General features: G+C 35.4%; 1 protein-coding gene across 1 annotated transcript in view; it reads left to right on the top strand.

The window, feature by feature from the left end:
* Positions 1 to 11,893, top strand: part of LOC113233295 (probable E3 ubiquitin-protein ligase HERC2) — a 98,226-nt gene that overhangs the window by 50,593 nt on the left and 35,740 nt on the right. The window contains exons 37-47 of the mRNA XM_026468365.1: positions 413 to 538; positions 1,883 to 2,050; positions 2,869 to 2,970; positions 3,044 to 3,145; positions 6,453 to 6,685; positions 6,755 to 6,823; positions 6,918 to 7,089; positions 7,715 to 7,810; positions 9,083 to 9,237; positions 11,076 to 11,288; positions 11,694 to 11,813. Of these exons, the coding sequence (XP_026324150.1) occupies positions 413 to 538; positions 1,883 to 2,050; positions 2,869 to 2,970; positions 3,044 to 3,145; positions 6,453 to 6,685; positions 6,755 to 6,823; positions 6,918 to 7,089; positions 7,715 to 7,810; positions 9,083 to 9,237; positions 11,076 to 11,288; positions 11,694 to 11,813 (1,556 nt within the window). The remainder of the gene's footprint in view (positions 1 to 412; positions 539 to 1,882; positions 2,051 to 2,868; positions 2,971 to 3,043; positions 3,146 to 6,452; positions 6,686 to 6,754; positions 6,824 to 6,917; positions 7,090 to 7,714; positions 7,811 to 9,082; positions 9,238 to 11,075; positions 11,289 to 11,693; positions 11,814 to 11,893) is intronic.

The following is an 11,893-nucleotide window of genomic DNA, read 5'->3' as shown; positions in this document are numbered from 1 at the left end:
GATATTATTATGTAGCAATAATAACATTTTCACAGATAAGAAATTTTTTCTAGCTAAACAGTTTATCTTTATGCAGGTCGTAATTTGCAGTTTGTGAACACATTATAGAGGGTTTATGATATGTGTGTAGATAAAAAATGTTACATACCCCGAGGCGGACCTCAATAGCTAAAAATGCGTTTTTGTAACACCTTATAACGTGTGTATCACAAAAAAATAAATAGATTTATTCATGCATTCACAAAAAACTAATAACTTCAAAACACTTAATAAAAACAGAAATAAAAACATACAACCAATTTCTTCAGTATTCAACGTTATAATTTGGAAACAACTGGCTTAAAAAATTTGGTACAACAATTTTATTTATTATTTTTTTTTACTCTTTACACTTTTTTCTTTTCTCTCCTAGCTGACATTGATGTGTACGGATTACGAAAACAACAAATTGAACTACTCACACTTTGCGCTGTTCGCGGTATGCTGACCACTCGTACTCGCCTTAGAAAAGTTCTAATGCAACCACCTGACAATGCTAGTAAGTAAATAATAACAGAAAAGTTTCTAAATCCAAAGGATCCGGTGAAATTATTTGTTTTGTTTTATCACATTTTTTTATAAAAACTTTTCTCGTGTTCTTACAACTATTACGAACCTTTATACTCCGTCCAAACATTTATTTAACTTTTGACATATGCATACCTAAGTTCCGAAGTTATTGACATCCAACCATGGACAAAAAAAATGCAATACTTGCTGGACTCTTTTATTTTATAATTTTAGTGAAGCGACGTGCTCTATAGCTCCGATATTTATCGAGTCAACAGATTATTATTTATCAATGAAGATTATTCAAGTTGATAAATTTTGGTATCTGTCTAATAAATTATAATGAAATGAAATAAATTGTAAATAACTACAATAAATTCTTATTGTTTATTATAATTAATCATCGGATTCTTCTCCATATGAACGGGAATCATCACTTGAATCCTCATTAACAATAATTATTAATTCTTGAGTAATTGTCAAATGCAATATAACGATCCTAATCAGACAATATCTTATTTTTTTAATCCGCTCGTATTCACGATTAAAACTATTTCATAAATGAAATCGATTATTATAAAAAATCGAATCACAAACGCATTAGGACATCACTAATTGATTAGAATTCGAGCTGTCAAAAGTTTATTTAAATAAATTATTGGACGGAGTAAACTATTTTATTTAAAATATTACTTGGTACTTGGTGCAACGGGCTGGTATCCGCAACTCGACGACAAAGCGCCTATTTTGCGTTATTTAAAATATTATCCAAGTATTGTTGTCGTCACACCTAAATATCATAATGTTGATTTTTCGCATATACCTATTCCAACTTCATTCTACTTCATAAGACTTACTAACACTGATATCACTGTCTTAATAGATCTTCGACCTCATGTGGATCCTCTGGATCTGAACTAATGGGATCCTCTGATCTTTATGATGGGCCTCCACACGCACCGTACAGCCTTCTGCCACCTCTTCATGTCCTCTTTATACCTTCAATATAAGTGGCGGCTTTCATTCTAAATCTTGTTACTGCCTCATGATAGTCTTATTTTCAGGCCATCATGACAACAAGTCCTGTTATCTAAGTTAGCAATAAACAATGTGCACACTTACCAATTGTAGTGCCGACCGATCATATCAGTGTACTCTCAGCAGACTCCTGATATATCACCTTCAGAATTTATGACGCCCGAACTGCTGGGCAAATTCCCTACTATTAAGTATAACGACAGCCTAAATTTGTTAATGCTGATATTACAAAACTAATACTAAATCGCGATTTAATTCGCGAAAATTGGTGTTAATTATCATGTATTCATACCAGGTGCTTTAGAAAGAGGCGCATCAACCTACTTAGGCACAGAAGGCACTTTACTACGAAGATTACTATCGCTAGCAACGCGACCTAGCCCCTTAGCCGCCTCCCACAACCCTAAAGATCTCGCTGCGGCTGCTTTCACTATTGTTCAACAGTTGGCTGCCCATGTAAATGGTAAGTTATTGGATTCAGTTGTTTATGACAGGACTATTAATTGAAATCCAGTCGAGAACCCTTGGTGTAATAAGGTCTCATCTGTAAAATGACAACTTTTCAGGAGAGACGTTTATAGATTCTATGAACGAAATTAGTCGATTACTTTTTTTTGCCTATTTAGTAGGAGTATGAAATTTCACGTATACATAATTTGTTTCGTGTAGTTCGTATTATTTTAGACTAGTGTTAGGTCATGGAAAAATTTCCATTTTGAAAAAATCATATTATTCCGGATATTTTTCCAATATTTTTTCTATATTTTTCCACAGTTGACGTTGACATCTGTCAATAGTTGAAGTTACTGACCGAAAATGATGGTCATTAAAAAAATTTTTTTTCGCTGTTCAAACATTTTAAATCCCGTTTTTCTCTAACTTGCTTTTAGCTATACAATTTTATATTATAATTCACGCTAAATAAAACTTCAAAAGATATTTCTAGAACATAATATGATCCATTAAATTATATTTTTCCAATACCGAAAAATTTAAAAACATTTCTAATTTGTCACAAAAATGTCCGGTAAAATGTCTACTATTTGAAATTTTTCGGAAAATTACCTAACAGTATATTAGACTTTCAGATGATGAAAGCACTTTTATGTATGATTACATTGGCTTTGCTATACCAAGGTACGATAATAATAATTGGTACGATGATAATAAGGGCAGTTCGAGACTGTCGTTATGTAGAAAAACGTGAAATAATAGATGTGAAATTACACAACGCCACTGTTATTCTTCGGACTCTAATTAAATTTTCATTCGGTTTTGAAGGAGATGAGAAAGACCACGATTCGCCACCTGAAATGCCAATTATAGACAAAAGTAATCTCATGCAAATATCCACTGGACCTTCAACAAGCACTGCATCTCTTTGTAAGTTACCGTTGAATATACTAATTGGAAATTTGAATAACTGTGTTCTTCTACAAATATTAAAAAATTGCAGCAAGGAAAGATCTTAACACTTGGGCAAATTCATCTCAAGTACAACAAGTAATAGAAATGGGTTTCTCCAGGCATGCTGTTTACGCTGCAATACAAGCTTTGGGTAATATTATCATGATTTATATACACAGTAATTCCTTATAATTAATCTAAGTAATTGTGTTTTTGCACTGTGAGCTCTGGATAAGGAGGTTCCGAGTTCGATTCTCGGTAGTACCAATTTGGGAAATAAACTTTTCTATTGGAGTGAATTTCGTTGCTCTTGTACGTATAGTACAGGGAATCCCCTAGTTTGAGACCAGGTAGTTGGTGTGGTTGCTTGGCGCATCATTATTACTTTTTATGTTATTAAGTGACGGAACGAGTCGTGTTGGTAAGCTATACACGCCTGCCCATGACAGATACATAATATACAGAACCACTCAGAGCTTTAGTGTGAGGCCAGACGGGCGTAATTTGAGCGTGTGACATGAAAATGTGAGTTGTGAGTCGCGTAGTTTACGTTCGACTAAAATTCGGTTGGAGCGCTAGACGTACGTATTTTATCAGTTGCTTTTCTGCGTTTGTACGGGGTTTTTGTATCATATAGTGTAATGGAACAAGAAACGTTTCTCCTCACGCGCTTCCAATACCAAAGTGACCTTTTCGCTCACCCCTTTGGTCACCTGCACCAGCACGATGCACGGTGCGGTTGTGAAACCGAATGCAGCGTAAATTACGCAACTCGCAAAATTACGTTCGTCTGGCCTCGCCCTTAATCGCAAAGATGTGTGAGACACTGCCGTTGCGCCCGTTACCTTGAAAATTTCCAATTGTCACTCTGCCCACATACCACAAACTGGAACTAGACAAACTCTTTCACAAGATGCTCTACCACTAGTGTTAAATAATTAATTTTAATTGAGTCTTGATTTTTTTTCAACCGATTTGAAAAAAGGATAGCAAACTGGGGTGGCAAACTAGGGGATGAATCCGGTTTCGCGCACTTGTCGTTAACCGACTTTAATAAAACTTGACAGGTATAATTCTATTAAAAAAACCGATAAGCTATATATTAAGAAATTTTTCAGATCGACTTTTTTTAATAAAAGAAGTTATTAGCGCACATTTGAGCTTAAGATATTTTTAAACCGAATTATTTTGCTTGAGGAATTAAACAAACAAAAAAGGGACTATTATAGGCTCATATACATTGAATATTTGTATTTGCACAAATGAATCATCACTATCGATTATATCATGTTAGTGCTTTATTCGATACTGTTACGTGTAAACAAATTCGTGCCAAAAACTATTGTATGTGATACGTGACGTGGTATCACCTAAAATACTAGTACAAATGCAAAACGTTTTGTGGTTTGCTGAGCGTGAGGGAACGCTGAGCATCGAGTATATAACCAGAAATAGAGACGAAATGTCATTTATTTTGTTAAATAACTATTCTGCCAAATGACAACTGGTGACAACTGCGCTCTGATTGGCCAGTCCGAATTCGAAATATATATAAGAGTTGGGCAAGCAAATATTACATTATCGAAATCGATAGTCAAGATGTATATATCGATGGGTCCTAAATATAACGGCCAAACTAACAATTTGATCATTTTCACTGCTTTGTGGGAAATGCTTCATTTCATGATAAAATTCTTTGTGGGAATGCTTTATTTCATTATGAATTCAAGCATTTCCCACAAAAAAGTGAAAATGATGGAATTGTTAGTTTGGCCCTTATATTTAGGACCCGTTGATATGGCATTATACCATTACCCGTTTTTTTACACGACTGACCAAACAAAGGAGCGTAATGCTTTCTTGGTGAATATACCGACTCATCCGTAGAGCAAAGGTCTATGTGTAAGACTACTTGTTCTCAGGACATAGTACATTTCGTTCGTTCTTCTTCGCTGTGGATGTCAGATCGACCTTTGTTCGATTTTATATTTCCGAAACGAAATAAGATATATAAATTCTCAAAATACCTTTACATAGGCCTTAGTTTGAATAACGAAATTGTTCTCGTAACGTACTTATTCTCTTTTCGCTATATAATCACATCGGACTCTGTTCTTCGGATGAGTCGATACATATCTAAGGAAATATCGTTTATTGATTCCTCTGTAACTTCTGAATGTTTTAACCGATTTCGAATTGTGTAGAATTGTTAGAATCCATAGTCATTCCGAGCATGGCATTGGGTATCAAAAAATGTCAAAACACAATTTTGTACTGACAGCAAACAAAAAGATACATATATAAACTAAAATAAATGTTTAGTTTACTTTGTAAGAGCACAGGGACTCCCGTGTTTTTTTTAATTATTTTATAATTATTATGCAATGAAGTAGAAATAAAAATAATTAAAATAAATTTGAGCCAGGCGAGGGATAAGGGAAAAACTGTCATGTTTAATTAAACAACCGTTTAAAAATCAAACGACATTTAATATGCACAAACTAGATACCTAAATATACAGGTACTTGTTTAATTAATTTGGCATCGCAACTACACTATTAGAGTTTTAAGAATTAATTGAATAGCTTTACGAAGATTGCATAATACATAAATGTACTCTCAAACAAAAACAATTTTCCTGAGCAATAAAAATGAACTATTCTCCAGAAACTCTATCATCTGCGAAATCATATCTATAATTCTACAATCTATTATATAATAATTAGTGTTTCTTGTACATAATCTGACATACTTATAAATTCGATACATTATGCTCATGGCTCAATACTTAACTATGTACGTCGACGTTAGATGTAAATTTTTTGCTTTACCGATTGTTTAAATAAATCATTATACAGTAATAATTATACTTGCAAATATCGATACATAATATGATTTTTTCAGTGCAACACTAGTAATGCGTGCTTAATGAATAGTATGCATTAGGTGGACGCAAGACGCACAAATGATTTGAAGCGATTGATGAGTGTCGTCAATTGTTTCACTTCAAATCGACCAGTTTAACTTGAGCTATGCTATAATGGACGAAAATTGAAAAAATTACATATTTAATTACCGATGAAATGTGATTCCGTTTGTTTTGTAATTAGATGTTTTGCTGTTTTTCCCACACCACCGAATACAAAAGCACGCCATTGTTAGAGATATTATCTTTATTACAATAAATACAGAATAGTTTTTGCAATATACGGAGACGTACACACAGGTCAGTTGTTGGCGCTTAATATTTCACTGCAAACGAGAGTTGATATTTATAAGTGATGTATTACTGATGAGTTACCAGGAATGTATTACCCTTATTTCGTCTTTATTTCTGGTTATATACTCGATGCTTAAGAGCGTCCCGTGGTTACTTTTGACAGACCACAAAGAGCAGGCTTATGGTTGTCGATGTATAGTTGTTTATCTGTGTGTATATAAGAATTTTAAAATTTTAGGTGGAACGAGTTTACCCTCTGTAGAAGCTCTCGTAGCGTACTTACTAGAGTTGCCTCAACAAGGAATGGATGACACAGTATTTGAAATAAAACCTCATTTACTCAAACCAGAAAAGAAACAACCGCCTTACCGGTGGCGCAGTTGTTTCGCCTCCGAAGACGAATACGCACAGTATCTTTCCGATATCATTACTACAGGAATGACTGTACGATGCTGCAAGGCTTATGAAGGCGTAGGTATACAATACTACAAAAGTTGCTATGTTTGTTTTTGCAGATATTGATAAATTTCTGTGTTTCAGGTCGCGTTAGGTGACGTAGGTCAAGTGCAAAAAGTGGAAAGGGATATTAAACAAAATGTTTTCCTACATGTAAGTAATAGATAATATTTTACTGCAGCTATTATATTGATTTGAAGCTCTACATTGAACTCTGTTATTGTTGAAATTTTTACTATTCAATCAGGTGGAATGGCGGGGATTAGGCCGCGTAGCCGGAGTAAGGGCAGTACATGCAGAAGTGGTATCTGGTGGTCCTCCATTCGCTTCGGGTGACAGAGTGCGTGTTAGGGCAGCAGTCACACAACCAAGATATAAATGGGGCTGCATTGATCACACTAGTGTGGGAACAGTTACTGGTAACGTAATCCCGATATTTCCATCGAGTGGAAAATTTGTGACGCATTCTTTAGTCAGATTTCCCATAATTGCTACTCTTATTGCCCTCAGCTTTCTTTTGTAGAGTTTTGTTTTATACACTCAGTAATATCGTATTATAGGGAGTCGGACTACTGAAAGTATTTAAAATGAACCATAATGGGTGTATAGAACCAAGAAAAATATTATTTTGGCTTTTAAGTCCCTAAAGCTAAAATTAAATGTAAGAATATAAAAAATACCGCAAATACGGCACTACATGTCGGCTCAGAACACGGGCCGCCATTGGTAGGTAAATAAACTAGACGACGTGCACTTGCCATTTGTGAGAATTTTACGTAAAGTGAAAAACGCGGAGAAAAATACAAGATAGTACGAGTATCGTGAATACGGTGAAGTTTCTTGGCTTTACTACGTAATTATAACTATTAGAATTTTCACACTTTATTTATTCATTACAAATACAAATAATTATTATTTATTATAATTATTATTGAGTGATCGTTTTTATTATACAAACATTCTCTAACATAAAATTTTGATTTTTTTATTATTGTCCAATTGTCTATTATGTACACATCGTATTGAAATTTAAATTTCTTACAGCAATATCAAGTAACGGGCGTGACTTGACAGTCGATTTTCCCCAACAACCCGGATGGACTGGGCAAGTCAGTGAGATGGAACTTGTTACTGATCAATGTAAGTTTTGTAGTATGTACCTTTATAACTACTTCTGTGGTATTTCGAACGTATGAAAAATAATTTTATTAAATTTAATCAATTTCTGCTGTCCTGATTTAAAAAAAAAATTAAAAAAAATTCACTACGCCAAAATTATTTTCACAAAAAAGACTTAATGGTTCCTAAGACAGTTTGCTTGTATCTTGTATGCTTTCCGATTTCCCCATACTGTCTCGTTAAAAATAACACTGTATATTAAAGCTTGCGTCATCAATTTTAAACTTCTTTTCTTTAATACATTATCAGTAGATCTTTAAAAACTTATACACAGGGCGCACTATAAGTTTCCGGAACTGGAACCGACCAACTACATTGTGTGCAACTACACATGCGTAGGGTAGCGGTCTAGACTTTCACTTCTTTTCACTAAAATTAAGTAATTTTGTATTGTACTAACCATAGCACGTAAGAAAAATTTACTGTATTACTAAATTATTATGGATCATGGTCCGAAATAAATAATTCTATTCTATTCTAATATTTAAAAAGTAATTACAACAATTGAAAATGGAACTCTTTGGCTGTAGAATACAGTTTGTTTCATCTGACTGCCACTTGTATTTACATCGTGGCGTCATTTTACAAATTAGTTGTCTACATCACCATGGATTTAACTGTGAAAATGTTCGTAGTATGATTTTCTACGACCAACCAAAGTGGCGCGCATGCAAAGTGCCTCTAAGCGGATGATTGCTTCTTTTTTTAATAAAACTGGACACGTGGCTACTGTTGCTTTGGAGAATCGTTGTACCGTGAATAGTGATTGGTACACGACTATTTGCTCGCCGGAAGCTATTGACAAACTCTGTAAAAGCAACCATAAACGCCGTATCATCTTGCACCACGATAATGCCAGTTCTCACACGGCAAATATGAATTTTTGAAGGTGAACAACTTTGACCTTATGAGCCATCTCGCGTACAGTCCTGACCTGGCACCTTGTGACTTTTATTTATTTCGACAAATTAAGAACCAGTTACGCGGTTAACGATTTTCATCACTTGAAGAGGCTGTCGAAGAGTACGAAAAATATGTTTCAGAGATTATCACGGAGGAGTGGCATAAATGTTTTCAAAATTGGTTCATTCGTTTGATAAAGTGCATTAACGCTAACAGAGAATATTTTGAGAAACAATGAATTCATTTCTGACCATTTATAGTATTTTTTTCTTATTCGTTCCGGAAACTTATAGTGCGCCACACGTATAAAACAAAAGTTTCATTTCACAGCGGAATGGGGTGAGAGTGCAGGTGGTAGCACAGTCGGCTGGCGCGGAGCCATTCGAGCGGTTCGCGTGTCGTCATGTCGACCTGGTGCAGGCGCGAGACGGCTCTTGGACTCGCAGCCTCACACTTACTGGCAGAGCTCCAGTGGCACTGGACAGGTAAGTGTTGTTCGAAATTAACTTTTATAGTAATAGTGACATAATGAATAACGCAGATAGTAACCATGATAAACCAACTCAGAAACTCGAGTCTTTCCAGTAAATAGAACTTGTCGTAAGCACCCATTAAAACGAGATAAATGTCTTCCAATGATAAAGCTCGAAGACGATTTAATTTCGGAACGCAGAAACCATGGCACCTTCACCACTCTAGCTATGAACTAGGAAATATTAGATTTGATGTAGTTTGACGTTTTCTAAAATCTGTAAGTACGTGTTCGAAAACCGAACATTTATTGAAAATTGACCTAATGTGCGATTAAATTGTTTATCTACACTCATATGATAAACTCTCTATAATGTGTTCAAAAATCGCAAATTACTATCAGCATAAAGGTAAACTGTTTTGTTAGAACAAATTTCGTATCTATGAAAATATTATTATTGCTTCATAACATCGAGTATCTGGTTCTAAACTCGATGCTTCATAATAACATCTAATTCGATGTTATTATTACATTCAAATTTCGAACATCTCTGAAAAACAACAATTTGATTGGACCTCAATTCTAATATCAGTCGAGATGAATTTTTATTCGAATTGAAATGTCAATAGTAAACAATTTTGACAATTTCACGCGTTACTTAATATGGAACGATAATATGATAGTTGGGGCCGATTCTAGTTTGTCTACGAATTAAAAATAAAAACTACGGTTGTGTGATATGCGTGAGAAAAGTTTTTATTTGCCGCCATTTCGCCAGTCGTAACATGCGGTTCCTGAACACGTCACAAAGAGCTTATAATATGTGTATAGATAAAGCAGTGTATGTAACTGTACATAATTAGACATTACAACACTTGTGTGGTGTTTTTATGAAACTGGCTTGTCGGCTCGTTTCATAAACCCTCTCTCGTGTTTTAATGTCTTTCATTATGTAACAGTCACCGTAAATTAGCGGGTAGCGGGCAGTTGAAAATCGTGCTGTGTATGCGTTTATGCTTTACACAGTGAGCGCTGAACTTGCCCCCTTGCCACACAATAATTGTTGTTGTTGTATATTGTAATTGTTGTAATTTTTGTGTATAACGCACACATACTCATAGCCCCGTACTAGGGAAACCCTGTATCGCGGGTGCCATGGACACATAGACAAGTCATACCCAAACTCACGAGAGAATTAAATGTAGGCCATACAAATATTTCTCCCGGCCCTGGGATCGAACCCGGCACCTCTGCGTGGCAGTCCAGTAGGGTAACCGTTCGGCCATGGACGCAGTTAAATGTTAAAAAAAATGTCCTTGAATAAGTTACGTTTAACGTTTTGTGTGGTGAATAAATGGTTTAAATGGTAATGTTTCTTTTCATTTGTTTGTACACTTTTGATTTATTGTTTTTGACAATTTTGTCAACATTTAACTTATTTCTATAATATGTCAATTACAAAATATGTGCACTTTATAGATTTGTGGGTTATATCTGTCAACGTCTAACGTTAAACTCGTCAATGTGAGTAAGGCATTAAGTAATTATTTTTTAAACCAACGATTTCATTATTCCAAATTGTCGACATTAATGGAGTTTATTACTAGTCCGATCGACTAGTCTGGAAATCTTGGGGGGGGGCTATGTTCAGCAGTGGACGGCTTCCGGCTGATATGATGATGAATGGGGTTTTTACATAAACAGATGGAAAATTAAATATTTTATTAAGATAAATAATTTTTTATTAAAATAAAAAGACAAATCGGAGACGATAGTGGAGTTATAATTACGCAAGTGAATGTGCACACATTGGCAAGTCTACACGACAACCAATTTTATTATTTGCTACAGCACTGGATCCGCGTAGAGATGCGCTACGGCGTACGCATACGCCGCCTAGGTTTAGGGGTGCCAGGCGGCGCTCATGGTCCGGCTGCACTATCTGTACGTGGTGGAGCGAGTTTCGACGAATGTGCACTCGCGCCGTTGGCCGCGGTGCCTTGTGCCACTGCCCCCAGAGACCGACCTCCGGCCCAAATACAGCTTTTGGCTGACTGTAAACAGGTAACATGCTTAGTTTTTAAGTACATCATCCTCACAGATATTGACGCGCAATCGCCTCGTTTGAGATATTTGTGAAGGCGACTTTTAACAGAAATATTCAGGTAATCAGTATAAGATCTTATGGGGCTGGAGCCCTGGTAACCTAAAATACAGAGTACATTAGTTTAGGATGGAGCCTCTACAAATTGTCCTGTATAAACCACTAATTTGTCACCCTCTACTGTTGCAAATTGCGGAGGGAATAAAGAATTTACTTACTTAATACAGTTTTAAAAACTCCGCAATATTGCGTAGTGGAAAACCATTTTGTAGAACCGTTACAATGTTTACATGTTACAATGTTTAAATTGTTGAGGTAGAGTAAAATTCAATGTAATGTTTGTTGAAACTATTTACCGGTTTCAGTATTACCCATGCATTGAGATCGGAATAAAACAGAACCGCAATGTAAACGCTGACTGTCGTGTACACGGACTCTACATCACAGGCTTCAGGCCAAATCCGCTTTACACGGAAGTTCTGCAAGTAAGTTCACAATCACTCGAATTGTTTATGGTTTTCAAAGACGTATTTGCATATGTACACACATCAAAAGTGTCTTGGGA

This window comes from Hyposmocoma kahamanoa, unplaced genomic scaffold (genome assembly GCF_003589595.1).
Source record: "Hyposmocoma kahamanoa isolate Upper Pololo Valley unplaced genomic scaffold, ASM358959v1 78, whole genome shotgun sequence".
NCBI lineage: Eukaryota > Metazoa > Arthropoda > Insecta > Lepidoptera > Cosmopterigidae > Hyposmocoma > Hyposmocoma kahamanoa.
This window is presented reverse-complemented; position numbering and strand designations above follow the sequence as displayed.